The following is a 26,427-nucleotide window of genomic DNA, read 5'->3' as shown; positions in this document are numbered from 1 at the left end:
ACAAGAAAGGGGTAGGGATTACATTCATAGTGCTTAGGATTGTGAGATAAGCAGTATAAGAATGATGATAGGGGAGAAAAGAATACAGATTAATATTTGTGGTGCTTCTATATTATGTACCTGGGATAGTGCCGGGCAATTTTCCTTTCATAGTATCCACCAAAAGTTGTAACTGTAATCATAACACTTCGAGTTTTCAGGGGACTCTAGCAAATTAAGTTGTAATTTGAGATAACAACTACTTCAACCATATTCTTTGGTCTGACATCATTACATTTTAAAATCATTAATAGATTTCAACTTTACAAATAAAATATTATTCTTATATCTTTTCTATTACCCTGGGAGTTAACATGACAAAATAACTTGACACTTTTATCTGACAGCTGACTGATACTACTGCAGAATTTTTAAAAATCAGAAGAATCAAGATAACAGGTAGCTATAGTAAAAATTGGCAATTAAGAATATATTGTTATTTAAAAAAATGATACTGTGAGCCATTGATTGTATACCTTGGATGGACTGTATGGTGTATGAATATATCTCAATAACAATGCATTAAAATATAAAGAAAATATCTTTAAATTCCTTATATAATACTTATATGTGGTTCTCCAATATGAATCAACACAGTTAAGAGGGTGATGTGTGCTTTAAATGAATTGATTCTTCTATGATTTCCAAAAACAGAAGAAGAGAATAAATTAACATCTAAGTTACCTGGGGTAAGCTGAATGCGATGCTCCCTGGAACCACTGACGGATGGGTCCTCAGTGTAAATGTGTACCTATGGTTGGGAGAAGTCCTCACTATCACATGCCTAAAAGACAGAAACACAGTCTGTACTCCATGTCAGAGGAAATGAACATAATTTTCCACTGTGTTCATTTTCAACAACCAATGCTTGATGAGTACCAAGTAGAAACATAGCCTTATATGAGAGACTTGAAGGAAAAGAACCACAAATTTAGTTTCCAAAAACTGGCAGCAACTTAAAATGTTTTCCAGGCTATAAGGAACATCTTGGGCCAAACACACATTAGGTAGAATCTGGCCAAGTTAAAAAACAGTATGCACTCTCCAAAACATCAACTCATATAAAATTGAAGCCAGAGATTTAGAGTCCTGGATATTGAGTAAAAACTAGATGAATTTCCTCTCCTGAAAATTATTTCACACCCCAATAAAATAAGGAGGGGAGAATCAAGGATAGAAGAGCCAGGATATAGCAGTAAAAAAAGTTAGTTTTTAGGATTATTCATTAAATCTCTTTGCAGACTCTTACAACAGGCTGAAACAATAATCTGCAAAATTAAGAAGACAATAAAAACACATGATGTGCCAGTTTGAAGGTATTATGTCCCCCCAAACGCCATTATCTTTGATGTAATCTTGTGTGGGCAGACCTATCAGTGTTGATTAGATTGCAATTCTTTGAGTGTTTCAATGGAGATGTGCCCCACCCAACTGTGGGTGATGACTCTGATTGGATAATTTCCATGGAATTGTTGCCCTGCCCATTCAGGGTGGGTCTGAATTAAATTACTGGAGCACTATATAAGATCAGACAGAAGGAGAAAGCTGCTACAGCCAAGAGGGACACTTTGAAGACAGCACAGGAGCTGCAGATGAGAGACAGTTTGAAGACGGCCGTTGAAAGTAGACTCTTGCTCCGGAGAAGCTAAGAGAGGACAAATACCCGAAGTGCAACTAAGAGTGACATTTTTGAGGAACTGCAGCCTAGAGACGAACGTTCTGGAAGAAAGCCATTTTGAAACCAGAACTTTGGAGCAGATGCCAGCCACGTGCCTTCCCAGCTAACAGAGGTTTTCTGGACACCATTGGCCATCCTCCAAATGAAGGCACCTGATTGTTGATGTGTTACCTTGGACACTTTAAGGCCTTAAGACTGTAACTGTGCAACCAAATAAACCCCCTTTTATAAAAGCCAATCCATCTCTGGTGTTTTGCATTCTGGCAGCATTAGCAAACTAGAACACATGAGTTTTCATGTAAACATCAATACTTACTATTTCAAAGAACTTTGTTCTAATTCAGAAACAATTTTGTACTGCTTAGAAGCTATCTATAAATAAATAAAATTTAGTCATCTCATGATAATCTCCCCTACTAAGAAACAAACTAACCAGCACTGTATATGAGACAGATGCTTTAAACTGTTATGCAACAGCACTATCTTTTTAAAATTATCTTTTAGAATGCTGTAATTTTTAAATATTAATGGTTAATATTTTTATACATATTATTTTGTCACTAGAATACAAGTTTCTTATATCTATTATATTTGAAGCAATCTCACCATGAGTACAGTAAACATATGACATATGTAAAAGAATTCCATAAACAGATAAATTCTCACATTAATTATTTATACTCAGTTTATTTGTGGTAAGTCCTGTGTTCAACTTAGCATCCTAGAATTTTTAGGGCTGGAAACAATGTTAATACAATCATATAGTACAAGCCCTTAATCTGAAGCTGGAAACCACATCTGATTAGCAATTCTCCCTCTGTAAAACCCACGTATTTCACAGAGAACTTAAAAAAAAGAGGCTCTATTACAATCTAGCTTCTGCTTCTGGTAGAGCCCCTTCATCTCCTTACCTCTACCAACCTCAGAAGCATATGGATGGTACTGAACTTGGTAGCAGTGGGTGATACAAATCAATTAAAGACAAATTACGACGGAAAATGCCTGTAAAAATTCTACATCTCTTGTGTGTCTTCAATTCTCATGTGCCTTAAGATTATCATAGGAAGAATGATCAAATAGCTAACCTTTAGTGAAGGCTTATTAATGTGCTAGGCACTGTTCAAAGTGCTTTATTTGTGTAACTCACTTAATTCTCGTAACTACCTTGAGAAAGATTGTCCTAATCCCCATTTTACATTTGAGGAATAGAGGCACAGAGATGACAAATAAATTTACCTAGTTTGCAACTGGCAGAGCCAGAATCCAAGCTCAGATCATCTGACTCCAGAACCAAATATCTAATGACTATGCTATAAATTATTTACGTAACCAATATGTTCAGCTCTACTAAGAAAACAGATAAAAGATTATATATAAAAAGCTTATTATGATTTTTAAAATATTATGTTTATCAAAGTTTGACACAGTAAAGACTGAAAAACATTTCTTTCTCATCTCCATTTTACACTCAGCAATAGGAATTAAAAAATTATTTTCAAAAGTTTCCTAAAAGATAAGGATGCTCCAGAAGTTTTTGAATACCACTTAGCAGGCTAGAGAAAAGCAAAGTCAGATACTCACTGTCCAGACTGGAAATCCTTTTCATTCACAACTGCGCAGTTGGTTAAAGATAATTCATCTGTAGGACATCGTGCAGCTTGCATACTCTATGAGAATCAACAATCACAAAAATAAAATTAAGTCATGTTTTATTACCTTAAAGATATTTTATGCTCCTGCTGTCCTCTATTCCTCATCACCAAAAATGCTGTAAAATTCTGTAGTAAACATCTATTGTTTTTTACTCCCAGCATCCTTTCTTTTTTGTGGTAACTGCGACCCTTTCTTTGGGAAACTGCTCCTTCCCCATTCCATGTGATTTTGTGGGGCTCCCAATCACATATACTCCAATCCTGCCCGTGGGCTTTTAACATACCAGCACTAGAAGAAATGCACTCTCCCTTGTCACAACACCAAATGGAGGAAGTTTTTCTGCTCTAAAAGAGAGCAAAAGTATCACAGAGAAAGCAAAGGTGAGAGTGACAGATGGACTAATAAACAACTTGATATAGACACCTGACAACAAAGTTAAAGACCTTGAGAAAACTCCTGGACACAGATGATGAGCCAATAAATTCTTCCAAAGAAAAATCTTCACTGGTACAAATCCAATGAAAGAAATGCAATAATTTTATAAAGTATAACATGAAAAAATATATTTTTATGAGAACTCTCAAGTGGCTATGAACCATCTCTCCTATATATTGAGAAAAACCATCTTCCAAATACCTCTTAACAAAAATAATTATAGGGTATATTTTTTTAAACCCAGCAATTAAAAGTCTTTTTGGTCAAGAGCTACTAGCAAAACATTCCTTCATATCATTTATCCTTGCAATACTAATTTAATGACACAATTTAACTAATAACCCTTCCATTATTTTCTGGGTTTCCGAGTGAGTGAGATGGACACCCCCACTCACAGGCTGTTTTTGACCACAGTGCTCATTCTTCAAACCTCAAGCCAAAGCTGATTCTTCTAAAATTTGTCTCCCAAATGCAAATTTATAGGTGAAAATAAATTACTTTTTTCTTTTGCTTTTGTTTAATTTAAAGGCTAGTTCCAATGGGCTAGTTTCAACATACTTATCCCAATTGTGCAGAATGGCACTCTCCCAAGGGAGATATATGCCTCCAAAAGGTTTTACAGGGTGATCTTTTGAGGTGCCAGAAGAAAATATTAGCACTTTTATTTAGATTCATTTTATACCCATTTTTGTTAAAGATGAACCTTACCCTAAGTGTATATATTATGCCTTAAAATATAGCATAATGATACTAACTGTGCCAGTTTGAAACTGTTATGGAACCCAGAAAAGCCATGATCTTTTAATCGAATCTTGTTGGGTGAAACCTTTTGATTGAGTGTTTCCATGGAGATGTCACTCACTCAACTTTGGGTCAGAACTTTGAGTAAATTATTTCCATGGAGATGTGACCCCGCCCATTCTGGGTAGGTCTTAATTAGATCACTGGAGTCCTTTAAGAGCTCACAGAGAGGAGAAGCTCAGAGAAGCTGAGAGAGACATTTTGGAGAGAAGCTAAGAGTCAACACAGACCCAGATGCTTGAAGATGCTGGGAGATGCAGACAAAAAGACGTCTGGAGATGCTAAACTAAGAGATTTTGCTGCGGAGTTTGCTGCAGAGAAGCTAAGAGAGGACTCCCAGATGTTTAGAAACACTCCAGGAGAACCAAGCAGAGAGCTGAGAGAAGCTAAGAGGGAAAGAAGGCTGGAGACATTTTGGAGAAAGCCATTTTGAAATGCAACCCAGGAGCAAAGGACCAGCAGACACCAGCCATGTGCCTTCCCAGCTGACAGAGGTGTTCCAGACGCTATCGGTGTTTCCTCAGTGAAGGTATCCTCTTGTTGATGCCTTAGTTTGGACACTTTTGTGGCTTTAGAACTGTAGATGTGTAACCTAATAAATCCCCTTTATAAAAGCTAATCCATTTCTGGTATTTTGCGTAACAGAAGCTCTAGCAAACCAGAACACTAACAAAGTCATAACCTTCCAGGCCTTTAAAAACCAAGTATCGACAGCAAGAGAAAAACCTCTATAATTTTTCCACCTGTATTTAAAGCCACATGCTATTCAATGCAGCACTTCAGAAAATCGCATTAAAGCTAAATAAATGAAGAAACTCCAAAGGTTTCCTAAGAGAAAGCACAGGAAACCACAGACCATAATAAAAATGGCTGAAATGATACATGGAAAACAATCTGGCAAAAAACTAAAATGTATCCTTTTATTGGTAAATACAGTTAAAAGCTCTTAAAAAACCCCAGAGAGCTGAAAATATCAGGACAAATTACAGAGCGTGGGCGTTTGCTCTACAGTTGCATCAAAAGATACATGTTTCTTTCATCTTAGGGAGTATTTACTGGGTAATAATAAAGTACACCAAGAACTACATTTTTGTGAGCTACTAAAGAAAAGTTGTACTGAAAACTGTAAATAAAACAATGTGCTTTATGGGAAAATTGTGAAATGTAAGCACTGATGGGATGGCTGCTTTCATTGGAATAAAGCAAAGAATTCCAGAATAGAGTTAAAAAGACAGCAACTTAGGTGAAAACCATTCACTGCTCCATTATGAGTAAACTATTGCTGCAAAGAAGTCAGAGCCAAAGGGATCCACACAAAGTGCCTCGGGATGTCTCTCAGATTAATTTTAACAAAACAAGACCTTTACAACATAGTAGAATCTTCCCTGCACTCTGTAAAGAGATAGGAAGTAACAATTGAAATCTTTTTTAACCACACATGGTTCAATGGTTACCACAAGTAGGGTACTTAAAAGATTTGTTAAACATAGATGAGCTACACAATTCTCTTTTATAAAAAAACTAGTGTTCAAAATTGGCTAAATATTTTTGTGATGAGAAGAGGTTGTAAGTAATATGCTACCAAGAAGATATTAAAAAAGAACTCACTCTTCTCTAGAAGACAAAAACATTTTAATAATATGTTAGAAACTGCTTTTACAAAATAAAAACAAAAAGTAAAGAAATACTTTGTGTTAATGAAGCAAGCATTTCAAAAATGGGTATTTGGAAACATTTCCATTACTAAGTGATTCTGCTAATGAAAAAAATGTATGTTACCTAAAAACAAAGAAACAAAAAACAAAATAAAAAACTCTCCTATCTGTATGTTTTTAAAAAAATGAGAAGCAGAATTTTACAACCTTTTAAAAAATCATTCAAATGAAAGACTTTCAGTGATTTTTGAACACGTTTATTTGCACTATAAAAATGCAATACATTCTGATTAGGCTGCAAAAAAACTGATGGAAATTGACCAGCTGCATTTCAACAAAATGTTTCCAAAATATGGATAAGTCTGAAAAAAGGAGAGTATTATGATTTTCAAAGCGTAGTCAAATTCCTCCATTTTAATCTAGGTTTGGCAGCCATTAAAACAAAGTACCAAAATAAAATTAATTCAACTTAATAAGAAGGCAAACAATCTAATTTAATAATGGACAAAGGACTTGAACAGACATTCCTCCAAAGATGATGTACAAATGGTCAACAAGCACATAGAAAGATGTTTAACATCATCAGTCATTAGGGAAATGCAAATCAAAACTTCAATGGAATATTGCTGCATATCCACTAGTATGGCTATTACTAAAAAAACAAAAAACAAACAAACAAAAAACCCACAAGTGTTGACAAGATGTTGCTGGTGAGAATGAAAAGTAGTGCAGCCACTATGGAAAACAGTTTGACGGATCTTCAAAAAAGTTAAACACAGAATTACCATATGACCAAGCAATTCCACTTCTAGATATAAACCCAACTTGAAAGCAGGGACTTGAATAAATACTTCTATACTAATGTTCAAACCAGCACTATTCACAAGAGCCAAGAGATGGAAACAACGCAAATGTCTGTGACAGATGAATGGATAAACAAAATGTGGCATATACACACTATGTAATATTATTCAGCCATAAAAAGGAATGAAGTTCTACAACATGCTACAAGGTGAACCTTGAAGACATCACATTCAATGAACTAAGTCAGACACAAAAGGACACATATTCTATGACCTCACTTACATGAAAAAAAAACCAGAATACGCAAATTCACAGAGATAGAAAGAAGATGACAGGTTATTAGGGGCTTAGGTGGGGATGGGGAATGGGTAGTTAAGGCTTAATGATTACAGGGTTTTTGGAGGGTGGTAGGAAAGTTTTGGTAATAGATGGTAGTGATGGAAGCACAACATTGTGCATGTAATTAACACCACTGAATTATATACTTGAAAGTGGTTAAAATGGGAACTGCTACCACAGCAATTTTTTTTTTTAAAAAGGAATGAAATTCTGATACATGCTACAATAAGGATGAACCTTGAAAATATGCTGAGTGAAATAAGTCAGACACAAAAGGACAAATACTGCATGACTCCACTTTATGAAATATCTAGAGTGAGTAAATCCATAGAGACAAAAAGTGGATTGGAGATTACCAGGGGCTGGGGAAAGGGGAAATGGATAAGTTATTGCTTAATAGTTGGGATGACAAAAAAGTTTCAGTAGTGGGTGGTGGTGAAGATACTGTGAATGTAATCTATACCACTGAATCGTACACTTAAAAATGGTTAAAATTTTATGTTTCATCTATATCTTCAAAAAAATGTTTTAAATATATTGAATTTAGAATTAGACCTCTGAATAGTTATATCACAAAATGATAAATCAAGATTATAAAGATTAATGAAGCATCACTTTCCTTTCTATATTTTTAGCAAATAAAATTAAAATGATTATGAAAATATTGCAGAGTTCATCTTTAGTACATCCTCGTTATTTCTTTTTTTGTTTATGTTTTATTGTATTTATACAAACTATCAGCATATCAATTATAAATCAATATGCATATATTGAGGATACATGATCAAAACATTTTTTACTTACGGGATTCATGATCAAAACTGTTTTGAAATCACTAATTTAGAGCATGGGATGAAAAAGTCTGGGTCACAGCTTTGCTTTCTGAATGAGATGGCATTTTCGCCCCAAGCTCACAGCTTGACCAGCCATCTGACAAACGTGCAGAAAGTTTTCCGTTTCCCACCTACCCTGGGCTCTCTTTCACCTGCAAGCTTCTTCCTTTTATACTTTTCTCTCCCTCCCAACTCTTTGCCCCTTTGCCTGGTCAACTTCTACTCATTCTTCAATTCTCAATTTAGACACCGATTTTTCTAAGAAGCCTTCCCAGATACCCCTCCCCACTAAACTAATTATAATAAATTTAAATGAAAAAAATTTACCCAATTGTATTTTTATTGTCTGTTTACATGCTTGCAGTGCACATAAGACTGTAAGCTTCTCAAGGACTGAGACTATATCTTGTTCCCATCTATGTTTCCTGGCGTTAGGACAGGTCTGGCATACAGTGAGTACTCACTAAATATTTGTTGAATAAATGAACTCGTGAATAAAAACAAATCTATCTCAACTGCAAAATAAACAATTCAAAGAACAGATACACAAAGGACTGATCATTTCAAGGTTATTTAGGAAGTGATATAATTTAACAAAATGATCTAATACTTCAAAATACACAGAACTGATAGAGCCAAAGTAATAAAAAATATACAAAATGTTAGACTAACCTTTGATTTGTAAACCTGTTTATTTGCCAAGGAAGTGGTGTCCTTCATAAAAAAGAGTGAAGGCATTTGCCCGGCCAACTAAAACATGCTCTGGGCAAAGGCACCCCTGCTGGGATCTAGGAGCATCTGTGTTTTTACAGTAACCAAGCAGGGTAGCTCATTTTCTCATCAAAGTGTAAGTTCCTATAAATAGTAACTGTTTAATTACCACAGTAATGCCAAGGGAAAAGCCACCATTTTTCTAACATTGACCTTGCTTCTAGGAAGCAACAACAAAAGCCAGCCACTACAGCTATGCAGCTATTAACAAAATATGAAATTTATAAGCAGTTTCATGTAAGTTTAGTTGTCTGATTTACTAGAACTTTTAACTGAAGACTTCAGAAATGTTTTCATTTTAACTACATTAAATGTCAAAAATCAGGAACTCATTGCTACTTACCAGAATGAAAATTTCAACAAATCTTTAACAGAACCCTTGGTAGGAATAATTTTATCAGTACTTATTAGAGTCGCAAGTGCAAAAGAGAATTTGCTTCTGTTGACCATAAAGGGGGGGGTGGGGCAGGTGGCGCACGATCTAACCAGGACTCCTCTGGGCAACACTGTATACTTTTAGAATTTAAATAACATACATTTGTCCAAAAGTCCACTTTAAAAATTGGATTAAGTATATGATTATTGTGTACTAAAGAATTTAGTGGGACAAAATAACAGAAAGGAAAACACAGAATGAAGGACCTAATTAAAGAGCTTATTAACAAAAAGCTACCCTCATCCTAACTGCAACACCTGTGAATCCACTGATTCTTCCTCTGTGGCGCTTCAGCCCTTGGTTACAATTCTCTAGAGATGCACAAATACTCTACAAGGAAGTGAAGCCAGAAAAATGAACTTCTCGGCCTGCTCAGCTGACAAGTCTCACTCAGACAATTATTTCTCGTCCGAGGATCTGAAAAATAACATTCTAGAACTGTGCTACTCAATAAAGTAGCACCAGACCCATCTGGCTATTAAAATTAAATAAAAATAAAAACTGAGTTCCTCACTTGTGCTAGTCACATTTCAAGTGGTTATCACTGCAGAAAGTTTCATTGGATAGTGCTGCTCTAGAACAGCACAAGAAAGACCATTAGTAATACCTGTCTTCAGAGTCCAAGGAATCCTTCTATGCTATAGACTCCTGGAATATTAATTCTGAAGTCAGGTGGACTAGACGTGATGTGCCAGAAATAAGTTAAACTTGTATATCCCATAGTAATCTCTCAAAGAGCTCTTAACAGTCTCCATCTCTATTCAGATAGAGGAAACTCCTGACATCCCTTAGGGTCTTAAAATTCCTTTATAAATTTATACTGAAAAAAAAAAAAAAAAAGAAGTTTCCATTTTGGTCTTTTGAAGGGGAAAAAAAACAATTTAAAAAATATGGAAGAATATATACCATAATATATTTGTAAGAGTGGTGAGACTATAGATTACTTTTATTGTTGTTTTTTTAGTTCTAATTTTTTTATACTGAACATGCATTTTCTTTGAAATTAAAAAAACAAAACCTACAGATGAGGAAACTGAGGCGAAAAAGATTTACCCAAGGTCATATTAGCAATTAATTTGCAAGCTGAGATTGAAATCTATCTTTTCCAATGACAAAATCCATGTCATTTTTCCAAATAGCTACCTTTTTTTTCTACCCATACCAACACAATTGAGGAATGTAACAACTCACAAGTCTCTACTGGGAGTGAGGGCTCAGTGCAGGGACTAATCAAATCCTAGGGAGGGTAGAGGTTGAACAAAAAACCCCCAGATGGGAGTTAGGAAAGGGTATTCTCACACACTGTAAGTGACTGTGCCAGTTTGGATATATTATGTCCCCAGAAAAGCCATGTTCTTTAATGCAGTCTTGTGGGGACAGACTTATTTGTCTTTTGATTAAGGTGGTACCTTTTGATTGAGTTTCCATGAAGATGTGACTCAACCAACTGTGGGTAAGACCTTTGATTAAATTATTTTCATGGAGATGTGACCGCATCCATTATGGGTGGGTCTTAATTAGATCACTGACGTCCTTTAAAAGAGCTCATGGAGAGACGGAGCTCAGAGAAGCTGACAGAGACGACTTGGAGAGAAGCTAAGCTATGTAATAAGAGAGTTTGCCCTGGGAGAAGCTAAGAGCCGACACAAGCCCAGATGCTTGGAGATGCTGGGAAATGCAGACAGAAGGACATTTGGAGATGCTAAGCTAAGAGATGAAGCCCAGAGTTTGCTGCAGAGAAGCTAAGAGAGGACTCTCAGATGCTTAGAGAGAAACACCCCAGGAGAACCAAGCAGAGAGCTGAGAGAGGCTAAGAGAGACAGAAGGCCAGAAACATTTAGGAGAAAGCCGTTTTGAAATGCACCCCGTGAGCAAGGGACCAGCAGACACCAGCCTCATGCCTTCCCAGCTGACAGAAGTGTTCTAGAAGCCATTGTTCTTTCTTCAGTGAAGGTATCCTCTTGTTGATGCCTTTGTTTGGACATTTTTATGGCCTTGGAATTGTAAATTTGAGACCTAATAAATCCCCTTTATAAAAAGCCAATCCATTTCCGGTATTTTGCATAATGGCAGCTTTGGCAAACCAGAACAGAGACACTATAAATTGCTGTGAGACGCAAAAGGAAAGATATTGTATGTTACCACTTCTGTGAACTATCTGAACATGTAAAATCAATGTCTTATAATGTAAGAATATTGGTGACCTAGTGATGGACAGTAGATAGTGATGGGGAATGATAGTCTAATATGTTCAGATATGTTAATGATGGTGAATTCAAAGGTGTGGTGATGGATATGGGTGACAATCGTTTGTAATGGGATTATAAGTATCAGAGCTGTTTGAAGGTGAATTTGAAGGAATTTAAGGGTTGTTTAAAGGCATGTTTCCCACAGTTCAGCACCACAAATACAGATGGGTGCCTGCATGATATACTGCTAAGGTATGTCACTGGCACAGAGTTGACAACAGAAGGATACATGGGAAAAATCTACACATTGCGTACTAGGGATTATAATTAATAGTAATACCATACTCTATCAAAGTTTGACACACTAAGTTTATTCATCAGAAACTTAAATCCTTCAGAGTAGCCCTATGCCAGCTAAGTTCAAAAATGTAGAAGCAATAGCCTCTTCAAGAACATCAACTAGATATGTCCCCTTTGCTTATAAAGTTGACACCCCTTTTCAACATGAACAGGTTAGGGTGATCACTTCCTAGACGTCCCTGATGACTGGGAAAGTGATTGAACTAGAGGAAGAGGTAGCAACATGCAAGATGGTATATAACAAAGGATTATGAACACTGAATCTTTATATAATTGCCTTTTCCTTAGTAGCTAGGGTATTAGAGTAGTTAGAGGGAAAAAATTGAAATGACGAAACTGTAACCTATAATATCCTTTGAAATCTGTTACATACTACTTCTTAAATTGTAATTTGAAAGCTATACCTTTTTGTATATATGTTAAATTTCACAATAAGGAAATGACTGAAACTATGGTATTATAACTCATAATAACTTTGGAAATTTCTTAAATATCTACTAGTTAAATCATGTTTTGGAAGATAGTACCTTTTTGTATATATGTTATGTTTCATAATAAGGAAATAACTGGAACTGTGGAATTGTAACCTATAATATTCTTTGAAATTTGCTGTCTTAACTACTTGTTAAATTGCACTTGGAAAGTTATCACTTTTATGTATATATGTTATATTCTACAATAAAATGTGATACAAAATTGTGAGTTTTTGGAAGATAATTTGGCAGTATCTATCAAAATATTTGTTCATACCCTTTGACACAGCAATTCACCTTCTTGAAGTCTACCCTCAGAACATCCAGAATGCTTGCACAAATATGCAAAGATATTGGAGAAGCAGTATAATAAAGTCGTTAAGCCCATTAGGTTTTGCCCTCCGACAGCCTGGATTCATTTCCTGGCTCTGCCACTTACGATTTGTGTGATCTTAAATAAGTCATGAAATATTCTTTAGCCTCAACTTCCTTCTCTATAAAGTAGGAATAATAACAGCATCTCATAAATATGGTTGTTGCAAGTGGTAAGGGTACAGGGTGCCATTCATCCCTTCTCTAGTCCAGGGTTTTGATCAATGGATTATAAGAACAAAGAGCAAAGGTAAATTATGAGAACTTTTGCTTCTGCACAAGAAAGAATAATTGGTATGAGACTTGCTCTCTGCCTGAAACAACAAGAAAATTGTACAAAAATATATAAAACAATTTTTAGACACTGGACAAGAGTCCGTGCAGATGGTGATTGTTGAGAGAAGGGATTAAATGAGGTATATCTTATAGTTATCCTGGCTTTCTCCCTGGAAGCAATTTTCCAGCCAGCTGCACAGGAAGAGAAAATGGCTCATGGTCTCATGAGATGAGGGGACAAGGAGGCCAAAGTGGCTGGAATTTGAAGAGGAAACAGCTCCAGAAATGTCCATAGGGTCCCCGAGTCTTTGGCCGAATACCAATCTGCACATGCATAGTAAGAAACTCTTCGAGGCCAGGCAAAGAACAGCTTCCAAGGCACTATAAGCTGAACAATTCTCAGAGATCACACCAGACTAGGAGATGTTCAAATTCCTATCAGCCAAAGTATAGAGACCTCAATTAATACCTGGGACATTCAATAAAACCCCAGAAGGGTGAGGCCTTAGTAGTAAAGCTAACCTATTACCAACATAAAGGCTACTCAAGACTTAAGAAAGCTTCAAAATAAGCCTCAATAACCCTATACAGAATCAGAGTCTGTCTCCAAGGCATGAGACCAGAGGAGATTGGGCTGAAATGAAAGTCTCTGCCTGGGGCTGGGAAAACCCAGTGGTACCACTCTAAGACCCACTCTAGTTAAGAACTCAGGGAGGAAATATGATTTGGTATTTTCAGGGTAGGGCAGCCTGAGAAATTATGTCATTTTGTTTGCATTATAAAATGTTTTGCCCCACAAAGGAACTATCAATGTGTGTTTTGCTCATTACCATGTGTCCTGGTTTGCTAATGCTGCCATTATGCAAAATATCAGAACTGGACTGGTTTTTATAAAGGGGGTTTATTTGGTTACAAATTTACAGTCCTAAGGTCATAAAAGTGTCCAAACTAAGGCATCAATAAGAGGATACCTTCACTGAAGGTAGGCTGATGGTGTCCAACAGTTCTGTCAGCTGGGAAGACATGCAGCCGGCATCTGCTGGTCCTTTGCTCCTGGGTTGCATTTGAAAATAGCTTTCTCCAAAACGTGTCTCTCATCTTCTCTCTCTGTGAATCTTTTCTTGTTCTCCCAAGGCTTTTCTCTCTAAGCATTAGGCAGTCCTCTCTTAGCTTCTCCAGGGCAAACTCTGGGCTTCATCTCTTAGCTTAGCATCTCCAAACATCTTTTGGTGTGCATCTCCAAGCATCTCCAAGTGTCAGCACCTGTATTGGCTCCTGGCTCTCTTAAATACTCCCGTGAACCAATCAAGACCTACCCTGAATGGGCGGGGTTCATACCTCCATGGAAATAATTCAATCAGAGGTTCCACCCTAATCAACAGACTAATCAGTCTGCCCCCAGAAGACTGCACTAAAGAACATGGCTTTTTGGGGGGACATAATATATCCAAACCAGCACACCATATATTGGGTGAAGTAGTTCAAGGAACATACTACTGTGTTACAGTTTTCATAATCCCAAGTAAGAGAACCTGTAGGAAATGGACTGTTCCCTTAGTACAAACCAATAAAGTCCTGCTTAATCAGATAATACCAATCCTAGGTAGGCAGGCATTTATACATTGAGACTTCTCTAAGAAAATACCAGTAACTATCTAATCAAGGAATCAGATATTATTTCTAAGCACAAAAGGATCAAACCCTTCTGTATATTAACAAACTAGGTTAAGTAATATACTGAGGGAATATACCTACAGAGACAAGAAAAGTGTTATTTAATTAGTATATAAGAGAATAGGTGATCACCCAAAGGAAAACACCAGCCAAGAACGTGAACAGACATTTGCAAATGAAGAACTACAAATGGCCAATAAAGATTTTCAAAGTAAAAAAACAAACAAAAAGTCATGAAAAGATAAAACCAATTCATAAGTAATTTAACAAAACAAATTTATACATTCTTTAAAAGAAGACAATAAAATCCAAACATTCAGTATAACATTCATAATATCCCACACATGAAATAAAAAATTACTAGACATGTGAAGACACAGCAAACCAATCTGAAGAAGTTATTTTTTTAAGGTTTTTTTTTTTAAAGTTATTTTTTTAAAAAATAAACAAAGCCTGAGAGACCTGTTGGATAATATCAAAAGGTCAAACGTATGTGTAATTGGACTCCCAGGAAAACAAGAGACAAATAATGTGGCAGGGAAAATATTTGAAAAAATAATGGTAGAAATATCCTCAATTTGATGAATGATATACATGTACAGATTTAAGAACTCAGAATTTTTAACAAATGGTGCTGGGGCAATAGGACAGACACATGCAAAGCAATGAAGTTGGGCCCATATCTCATATCATTCACAAAAATTAACTCCAAATGGATCAAAGACCTAAATGTGAGAGCTAAAACTATGAAACTCTTAACGATTTCTTAGATATGACACCAAAAGCACAAGCAATCAAAGAAAAGCTAGATAAATTGGACTGCATCAAAATTGAAAGTTTTTGTGCTTCAAAGGAAATGATCAAGAAAGTAAAAGGACAAACCACATAACGAGTGAAAACATTTGCAAATCATATTTCTGATAAGGGTTTACTATCCAGAACATAGAAGGAACTCTTACAACTGAACAATGAAGATAAACAACCGATTAAAAAAATGGGCAAAGGACTGATTAAACATGTCTCCAAAGAATATCTATAAATGGCCAACAAGCGAATGAAAAGATGCTCAACATCATTAGTCATTAGGGAAATGCAAATCAAAACCACAAGACACCACTTCACACCCACTAAAATTACTACAATAATTTTTTTTTTAAATGGACAATAACAAATGTTGGAAAGGATGTGGAAAAATCAGAATCCTAATATATTACTTGTAGGAATGTAAAATGGTACATCTGCTATGGAAAACAGTTTGGCAATTCCTCAAAAAGGTAAACATAGGATTACCACATAATCCAGCAATTCCACCACTAGGTATATAACCAAAAGAATTGAAAGTAGGTGTTCAAACAAAAACTTGTACACAAATTTTCATAGTAGCACTATTCACAACAGCCAAAAGGTGGAAACAACTCAACTTCCATCAATGGATACATGGTACATCTATACAATGTGGTATATCCACATGATGAAATATTAATCAGCCACAAAAAGGAATGAAATAGTGGCATGCTACACTGTGGATGAAACTTGAAAAAACATTTTGCTAAGGTGAAAGAAGCCAATCACAAAGGACTACACTATATGATTCATTTACATGAAATGTCCAGAATAGCAACATCTCAAGTAGATTAGTGGTGGCTTAAGGCTAGGGGAATGGAGTTTTAGGCGATGAGGATATGGAGTTTCTCTTTGTGGTGAAACATTATCTAAAATTGACTGTAAAAACTGTTACATATAACTGTGACTATACTAAAAACTACTAAGTTATACAATGAGTCAATTACATGGCATATGAATTATACCTCAATAAAGCTGGTTTTGTTTTTTGGTTTTTGTTTTTTTAAGAACCTCAGCAAACTCCATGCAGGATAAATACCAAGAAATCCACACTAAAGCACATCACAGACAAACTACTTAGAACCAAAGATAAAGAGAAAAATTTTGAAGCAGCCTTATAAAAATAAGACAATAAATCCAAAGGAAAGATAATTAAAAAAAAACCACTGACTTGTCAGAAAAAAAAAAATTGAAACCAGAAATCTGTGAAAAGACATGTTCAAAATGCTTAAAAAAATAACAGTAACCCCCAAATTCTATATCCAGAAAAAATATTCTTCAAGAACAAATGTGGGGAGAACCTAAGATGGCAGCTAGGTAAGACCAGGCAAAACAACACCTCCATGAAAAATACTAGATAAAAGCCAGAAAGTGACCCAGAACACCAGTTCCAGCGATGCACCAGCCGGACAAGGTCTGCTAAATCTACAGGGACTGTGCATTTGGTGAAACCAGGAGTCTGCATTCTGAAACAAGTGAGTGAGCCAGCTGAAAGTCCCGCGGCTGCACTGCGGTGTGGGGAAACCATGGGTTGGCGTTGGAGAAGGACTAGTTCTTTTTTTTTAAAAAAAAAAAAAAAATGGACGCGGCTGCGGTCAGGATGGTGAGAACCGTGCAGTGAAGCACGGCAGGAGCAGGCTGGGCCAACATCTCAGTGTCTGGCATGGAGGACAGCCTGCTGCTGATTGTCCTGGGGCCAGGGGGGGCAGAGGGGAGCCAAAAGGAGAAAGAAACCGCGTCCCTTGCAGCCATCTCCCCAGCGGGCTGGAGACGCACCCGCCCGGGCCGGAGCTATAGCTCAGAGCCAGGCCAAGGGTACCAGTGTGACAGGAAGTGATTCCTGCAGCACTGTGCACACTTCACAATATCAGCCGTGGACAGCGGCCTTTAGTGCACCCACAGCTAACTGTCCTGGAGCTGGGAAGGCGGAGCTGTGCGAAAAGGGGGAAATTAACATGGCCCATTCACCCATCTTTAAAGCAGGCTGGGAACACCCCTGTACAGCCTGGCGGCCCAGGGCTTCCCTGGAGGGCCCGCGCAAACTTGTGATGTGGCACAACCTTCCCTCAGCAGAGGTCCTGGAAGAGCACGGCTAAGAAGGGAGGCCTGCTCGGAAATCCCAGGGACCCTACACCAATACCAAGGACTTGTGGGTCAGCGGCAGAGACAATCTGTGGCAAGACTGAAATGAAAGCTTAGACTCTTGCAACAGCCTTAAATCTCTGGGAACACCTGGGAGGTTTGATTATTAAAGCTCCCCTGCCTCCCTAACCACTCAGACACACGCCCCACATTCAGGGCAGACAGCACCAACAACACACCCAAACTTGGTGCACCAACTGAACTCCACAAGAATCAGATCCCCACACACCACAAAGACAAAGTTGGGGAGAACTGACTTGAGGGAAATAGGTGACTTGTGGATGCCATCTGCTGGTTAGTTAAAGAAAGTGTACGCCACCAAGCTGCAGATCTGACAAATTAGAGATCAGTATATTTTATATCCTGAAAGAACCCTATCAAGTAAAGCAAATGCCAAGAGGCCAAAAACAACAGAAAATCTTAAAGCATATGATAAAACCAGACAATATGGAGAACCTAAACCCAAACACCCAAATCAAAAGATCCGAAGACACACAGTACTTGGCACAATTAATCAAAGAACTACAGACAAACAATGAGAGCATGGCACAGGATATAAAGGACATAAAGAAGACCCTAGAAGAGCATAAAGAAGAAATTGCAAGAGTAAATAAAAAAATAAAAGATCTTATGGAAATAAAAGAAACTGTTGGCCAAATTAAAAAGACTCTGGATACTCATAATACAAGATTAGAGGAAGTTGAACAACGACTCAGCGTCCTCGAGGACCACAGAACAGAAAATGAAAGAACAAAAGAAAGAATGGGGAAAAAAATTGAAAGAGTTGAAATGGATCTCAGGGATACGATAGACAAAATAAAATGTCCAAATTTAAGACTCATTAGTGTCCCAGAAGGGGAAAAGAAAGGTAAAGGTCTAGAAAGAGTATTCAAAGAAATTGTTGGGGAAAACTTCCCAAACCTTCTACACAATATAAATACACAAAGCATAAATGCCCAATGAACTCCAAATAGAATAAATCCAAATAAACCCACTCCGAGACATATTCTGATCAGACTGTCAAATACTGAAGAGAAGGAGCAAGTTCTGAAAGCAGCAAGAGAAAAGCAATTCACCACATACAAAGGAAACAACATAAGACGAAGTAGTGACTACTCAGCGGCCACCACGGAGGCGAGAAGGCAGTGGTATGACATATTTAAAATTCTGAGAGAGAAAAATTTCCAACCAAAAATACTTTATCCAGCAAAACTGTTCTTCAAATTTGAGGGAGAGCTTAAATTTTTCACACACAAACAAATGCTGGGATATTTTGCTAATAAAAGACCTTCCCTACTTCAGATACTAAAGGGAGCCCTATCGGCAGAGAAACAAAGAAAGGAGAGAGAAATAAAGAGAAATTTAACAGGGATATATAGAACATTATATCCCAAATCACCAGGACACACATTCTTCTCTAGTGATCACGGATCTTTCTCCAGAATAGACCATAGGCTGGGACATAAAACAAGCCTCAATAAATTAAAAAAAAAAAATTGAATTTATTCAAAGCACATTCTCTGACCACAATGGAATACAAATAGAAGTCAATAACCATCAGAGACTTAGAAAATTCACAAACAACTGGAAAGTAAAAATGAGGGGGAGATGAAAACATTCCCAGATAATCAAAAGCTGAGGGACTTCATCACCAGCAGATCAGTCCTATGAGAAATGCTAAAGGGAACTGAGTAGGCTGAAAGGAAGGGACCCTAAACAATTGACTGAACCACATGAAGAAATAAAGATGTCCAGTAAAGATCACATGGTAAATAACAGTATTACTGTATTTTTGATTTGTAACTCCACTATTTACTTCCTACAGGATCTAAAATACATAAACTGTAATGACAAATCAGTGGTTTTGGACTCAATGTAAAATATGTAATTTTTGACAAGAACTACATAAAGGTGGGGGAATGGAGGAGTATAGGAACCTAGTTTACGTGTCCTATTGAAGTTAAGTTGGTATCAAAGAAAAACAAGATTGTATAGATTTAAGAGGTTAAATTTAAGCCCCACGGTAAACACAAAGAAAGTATCAGAGAATATGACCACGGAGATGGAAAGTAGAGTATGGGTTAAGAGAAATGGGGGAAGGGGCAATGGGGAGTTAAGAAAGGAGTGTAGGGTTGCTGTTTGAGGTGAAGGGAAATTTCTAGTAATGGATGGTGGGAAGGTGATAGCATTACAACATTCTAAATGTGATTAATCCCACTAATGGAATGCTAGGGAGGGGGTGGAATGGGAAGATTTAGGCTGTATATATGTTTCCACAATTAAAAAAAAAAAAAAAGAAAAAGACAGTCTAAATAGATAATGACAGTTAAATGCCAAGGATGATCCTGGATGGGATCTGAGGATGGAGGAGAGGAGGCTCAAAGGGGCACAGCTGGGACATAAGAAAAAAAAAAAGGAAATATAGAATGTAAGCTTTGTATCAATGTTGAATTTCTTGAACTTCTTAGCTGCGCTTAATGGGATTGCATAAAAGAATGTTCTTGTTCATGGGAATTGTAGATGTGAATTTATATCGTTTGTTCAAGGATGTGTACAGCTTGCTCTGATATGTTCAGAAGGCAGAGCAATAGATCACAGATGATAGATAGGGAGCGAGGGAGGGAGGGAGGGAAAGAAAGAAATGGTAGAGTGACAGGATGTTAAAGTTGGTGGATCAGGGTATCGGGAGAGGGGGCTCAGGGTATGCTGGAGTTCTGTGTATGGGTTTTGTATTGTTTTTGCAACTGTTCCTGTAAGTTTGAATTTATTTCAAAATAAAATTTAAAAAAAAGAACAAATGTGAAATAAAAACATTTCAAATGAGAAAGAGAGAGTGAGAGAATTAGTTGCCAAAAGACCTGCAACATAAGAAATGCTAAAGGAGGTTCTTCAGGCCAAAGGGAATGATACCAGATGGGAACCTGAATCTTCAGGAAAAATGAAGAGTAGAAATGGTAAATATAAAGACTATTTTTTTCTCTTAATTTCCTTAAAATATATACTGCACATGGCTGTTTAAAGCAAAAATCATAACATTGTATAGTGAGGCTTATAACATGTAAATTTAACACATATTACAACTATGACATAAAATTTGGGGAAGTAAATGGCTGAATTCCTTGTATTTTATGTGAAATGGCAAAATATTAACTTAAGTAGGCAATGAAATTTTAGGATTGTACACTGAAATCCCTAGATTAACCAGTTAAAAAGATTATGCTAAAAAGCATTCTATTAATCCAAACAGTAGCAGGAAAAAAAATAATAAGTAAAAACAGAAAACAAACAGTAAAATGGTAGACCTAAATAAAATTACATCAGTAATTAGACTGAATGTTAATGGCTTAAACACTCCAAATAAAAGAGACAGATTGTCTGAATGGATAAAAAAGCATGACACATCCATACGCTGAGATGCTTATAAATACAAGAGACATATTTTAAAAATAGGTTGAGAGTAAATGCATGGAGAAAGATCTGCTTAGAAACAGGAAATCTTAGAAGGCTAGGGTGGCTATATTAAAAATGGATAAAGTGGACTTCGAGATAGAATATTACCAGAGATAAAGGGCATTTCATAATGATAAAAGGGTCAGTTCATCAAGAAAACATAACCATCATAAATGTGTCTGCAACTGATAACAGAACTTCAAAATATGTGAAGCAAAAATAAACAGAATGAAAGGGAGAAACAGACAAAGCTACAAGCACAGCTGACGATTCCAAACCCCTCTCTTGCCAACTGATAGAACAACTAGACAAAAAAAAAAAAAAAATCAACTTGAAGGATATTGCTGTAATTATAAGAAAAAGAGGACATGCTTATTCATAATTGCCAAAAGCCGAAAGCAACCAAGATGTCCATCAAAAATAAAGAGATAAACTGTGATACAGCCACACAATGGAATACTAATCAGGGATAAGAAGAAATGAGCTATCAAGCCACCTAGGAGTAGAACTGCTGGGTCATATAATAATTCTGTGTTTAACTTTTTGAGGAACTGCCAAGCTGTTTTCCACAGCAGCTGAACCATTTTACATCCCCACAAGCAATATATGAGAATTCTAATTTCTCTAAATCCTTGCTGTGCGGGTTTAGAACTGTACGTACCCAAGAAAAATGTTCTTAGACTTAATCCATTCCATCCATTCCTGTGGCAGAGATAAAGCCACAGGAAGCAAGAAGCTGAAATTCAACAGAACCTGGAAGAGAACAGAGAGACCAGGAGAGGCCACTGTGTGCACTGCCATGTGATAGAGGAGCCAAGGACCAAGGATTGCCAGCAGCCAGACCCAGAACGCCAATCGTTGGGAGGAAAGCATTGCCTTGATGATGCCTCTAAATCATGAACTAATAAATTCCCACTGTTTAAACCAATCCATTGCATGGTATTTGTTTGAGCAGCCTGGGAAACTAAAAAACTCAACAACATTTGTTATTGTCCTTTAAATAAAAATTATTATAGCCATCCTTATGGGTGTTAGGAGGTATCTCATTGTGGTTTTGGTCTGCATTTCCCTAATTACTAATGATATTGAGCTTCTTTTCATGTGCTTATTGCCGTTTGTATATTTTCTTTGGAGAAATGTCTATTCAAATCCTTTGCCCATGTTTTTTTCTTAATAAACTTATTCACAAAAAGTGAGACTGCAGAAGGACTGGGGGCTGAACACAGGCAGGAGGTTTCTGAGTTCTGTACACGGGGCTGGGAGACAAGGAAGCCTCCAGGTGGAAGGGTACTGTTCAACAGAAAAAAAAAAAAGGGACCTACAACCACTCCTCCCCACTCCTCAATTAAAAAGACCCAAAAATAGATGTCTCTTAGGTAAATGGGGAGCCTGGGGCTTAAGGGTTTCACAGGTGTTGGGGGCTTAAAGGGGTGTCACAGACATTGGGATGGCTCCTGCATCAGTTGGTAGAATAGTACGTAGCCCTCACTGGATGCCACCTGGTTTTCACTGACAGGGGAGACATGAGAGTCATGGTAGACATGCCAACAAGTCTGGCACTAGCACAGGTCTGTGTAATGGCCATAGTGCACACACTGCCTGAGGGAATGAAAAGGGCATATAGCTGGTATACAGGGCTTCCTGCTTTGTCACTGACAAAGTCCCCTAAGCTCAGTCACTGCAGTGGGAAGTCTACACCTACACAAACTTGGCCGTACACCAGAGAATTCACAGTGGAGGGAAGCCTTATGTATGTAATGAGTATGGGAAGGCCTTCAATCAAATCTCAGATCTTACTATACATCACAAAATTCACACTGGAGAGAAACCTTATGAATGTTATATACGTGGACAAACATTCAAAGATCCCACCTTGTCATACATCAGAGAATTCATACTGGAAAGAAACCCTTCAAGTGTAATGAATGTGGAAAACCCTTCAGGCAACGTTCACGCCTTACAGAACACCAGAGACTCCACAGTAGAGAGAAACCCTATTAATGTTATAAACAAGGGAAGTCCTTCAATGGACACACAGTTTTCTTAAACATCAGAGATTACATACTGGAAAGAAACGTGAATGTGAAAAAGCCTACACTCCTGAATTGGACCTTATTGAACAATAAAGAATTTATAGGGAAGAAAAACCTTATGAGTGTATGGAGTGTGGAAAAACTTTCCAGAGAAGTTCAGATCTAATTCAACATTGGATAGATGAGAAAAACCCTATCAGTGCATTGAATGTGAGAAAGCCTTCAGGCACCATTCACTCTTTATTCAGCATCAGAGAATCCATAGTGGTAAGAAACCTTAGGAATGCAAGGAATGTGGAAAAACCTTCATTTGGCATATGGCTTTTCTAAAGCATCAGAAACTTCATGCGGGAGAGAAATCTGAAGAAAATGGGGAAAACTTCAGCAAGGATGAGGACCTTTCTCTTTCACAAAGAGAAAGCTTATCAGTGTAATCAGTGTGGCAGAACTTTCCGAGACAGCTCAGCTTCACCAGACATCAGGTGCTTCTTACAGGAAACCATACGAATACAAAGAATGTGGAAAAACTTTCTGCCAGAGCTCTGCCCTTAAAGACATCACAGAATTCACAGTGTAGGTATGCAACAGATGTGGGAAATCTTTTCTGGGTGGCTCAGATCTCATTAAACACCATCATGTTCATACTGGGGAGAAACCCTATGAATGCCCCAAATTTGGGAAGGCCTTCAGTCAGGATTCACACCTTATTAGTAATCAGAGAATTCACACCAAAGAGAAATCCTTCAAAAGCAGCAACTGTGGAAAGGCCTTCAGTAGGTGCAAAGCTTTTCTTAAACACCCAAAATTTCAAATTGGAAAGGAATTTGGGGAATGTGAATGAGTCTTCAAACAAGACTTCCTCTTATAGGTAACAAAACCTAAGGAATGTAGTAAAAGTAGGAAAAGCCGGATGGAGACCACATTGAATTGCACTACAGATGATTTTATCTTTGAAAAACCATTTGAAGGTAGGAAAACATTAGAGAGGCTTTACTGGATGGAAAACATACAAGTGTAATCAGGTGGAAAGGCTCTTTAACATAGCCTTTTTTTCTGCCTCAGGGTTGACAGTGAAATATGGTCCTATGGATATAATTATTTGGGAATGTTTTAGGACTTCTATCATCATTAAAATCACCAGAAATCACTTTGGCAACAACCCCCAAACTAAATTCTTCATAAGCCATTTCAATCTTGACTACCTAGTCCAGTGACAAGTATAAATCTACTTTAAGTACTTTAGGGTGATTAATCTTTCTCTGGGATAAAACAAACAAACAAACAAAGAACCATTATGAATCCAACATCATGTACCAAACACCCAGTATAAGAAAGATATTACCATTTTTTTAAATCAACTTATTTAAAATAAACTTACTGTTCCAGTTTGCTAATGCTGCTATTATGCAAAACACCAGAAATGGATTGGCTTTTATAAAGGGGATATATTAGGTTACAACTTTATAATTCTGTGGCTATAAAAGTGTGCAAACTAAGGCATCAACAAGAGGATACCTTCACTGAAGAATGGCTATTAGTGTCCAGAACACCTCTGTCAGCTGGGAACGCACATGGCTGGTATCTGCTGGTCCTTTGCTCCCAGGTTGTGTTTCAAAATGGCTTTCTCCAAAATATCTCTCAGCTGCTCTAAGCTCCTTCTGTCTGTGAGCTCTCTTATAGGACTCTAGTGACTTAATTAAGACTCACCCTGAATGGGCAGGGGCCACATCTCCATGGAAATAATTTAATCAAAAGTTTCCAAACCCTTATCAACACACTAATCAGTCTGCCCCCACAAGATTGCATTAAAGAATATGGCTTTTTGGTGGACATAATATATCCAAACCAGCACACATATATAAAGGGAAGTACATTAATTATAAGTGAATGAATTTCCACAAAGTGAACATACCTAGGTTAACCAACTACAGTTCAAGAAAGAGAACATGAGGATCCCACACTGCCCCCTCCTAGTCACTATCCTTACATCACTCTCAACAGATAACCACCATCTTGATGATTTAATGAGGTTTAGCATCTTTTCACATGTTAAACAAACTCCTGTTTTGAGTCTTTTGTCCACTGATCTATTAGCTTTCAGTCCTTTCTTTTCGTTAGTGATTTATAGTTCTTTATATATTCTAAATACAAGCCCTTGTCAAAAATATGAATTTAAACTATCTTCTCCTAGTCTGTGGCCTTTCTTCCTACTGTCTCAGTGGTGTCTTTTGATAAAGTCCTTAATTTTAATGAAGCCTAATTAATCGATTTTTTCTTTATATTTAGTGCTTTTTGTATTCTGTATAAGATATCTTTCCCTGCCCACAATTTTCCAGTCATGTTTTTGTCATAGATTTCTAATTTACTTGCATTGTCAGATTATACAGAGATCTGTATGTAGGTGTGGTGTTCAACATTTATCAATTTAAAAATTGTTAATTATATTATTTAAGTCTTCTATATCAACATAATCCAAATAAACAGTCTGTGCTGTCCAATACAGTTGTAACTAGTCGTGTGTGGCTACTAAACACTTGAAATGTGGCTAGTACAACTAAGGGTCTGGGTTTCTCCTTTAATTTAATTAATTTACAGCTGTAACTTTTGTCTTAGATTTATAAATTACGAGAGAGGCTTGAAACTCCACACTATGGTAGATTTGTGTATTTCATGTTACAATTCTGTCATTTTATCCTTTGTATATTGAGGCAATTATTGGGCTTATTTAAGTTTAGACTTGTTATACCTTTATGGATGATTGAACTTTTTATCATTGTTTAGGGACCCATCTCTAATGATCCCTTCTGTTTTAAAGTTCCTGTTGTCTGCTTTTCTTTTGGTTGGAATTTGCATGACATATTTTTATCCACTCTTTTGTTTTCTACTTTTTTATATCCTTATGTTTTAACTGTCTCTCTAGAAAATTAAGACTGGATTTTGGATTGTTTCAGTATGTTTGTTTCAGTGTGTTTGTCTCCTGCCTTCTATTGTTACTGTCAGGAAGTTAGCTGACAATCAAATTGTCTGTTGAAGGTAATGTCTTTTTTTTTCTCTGACAGCTTTAAAGATCTCTTTCTCTTTTGGTGTTACGAAATTTCTTTATAAGCTGTTTAAGTGTCTATTTCTTTTTATCTTCTTGGGATTCTTTAGGCTTCCAGAATTTGTGGCTTG

General features: G+C 36.9%; 1 protein-coding gene across 3 annotated transcripts in view; it reads right to left on the bottom strand.

Moving 5' to 3' along the window:
• Positions 1–26,427, bottom strand: part of NSF (N-ethylmaleimide sensitive factor, vesicle fusing ATPase) — a 181,828-nt gene that overhangs the window by 132,128 nt on the left and 23,273 nt on the right. For all 3 annotated transcript variants that reach the window (XR_005212643.1, XM_037808729.1, XM_037808730.1), the window contains exons 2-3: positions 3,299–3,384; positions 724–823 (exon numbers count right to left, since the gene is read on the bottom strand). Coding sequence is in view for 2 of the 3 variants with exons in the window: in XM_037808729.1 (XP_037664657.1) it covers positions 724–823; positions 3,299–3,384 (186 nt within the window). In the remaining variant the exon portion in view is untranslated. The remainder of the gene's footprint in view (positions 1–723; positions 824–3,298; positions 3,385–26,427) is intronic.

Source organism: Choloepus didactylus, chromosome 18 (assembly GCF_015220235.1).
Source record: "Choloepus didactylus isolate mChoDid1 chromosome 18, mChoDid1.pri, whole genome shotgun sequence".
Taxonomy (NCBI): Eukaryota; Metazoa; Chordata; class Mammalia; order Pilosa; family Megalonychidae; genus Choloepus; species Choloepus didactylus.
The sequence above is the reverse complement of the archived record's forward strand: the minus strand, read 5'-3'. Positions and strand labels throughout refer to the sequence as shown.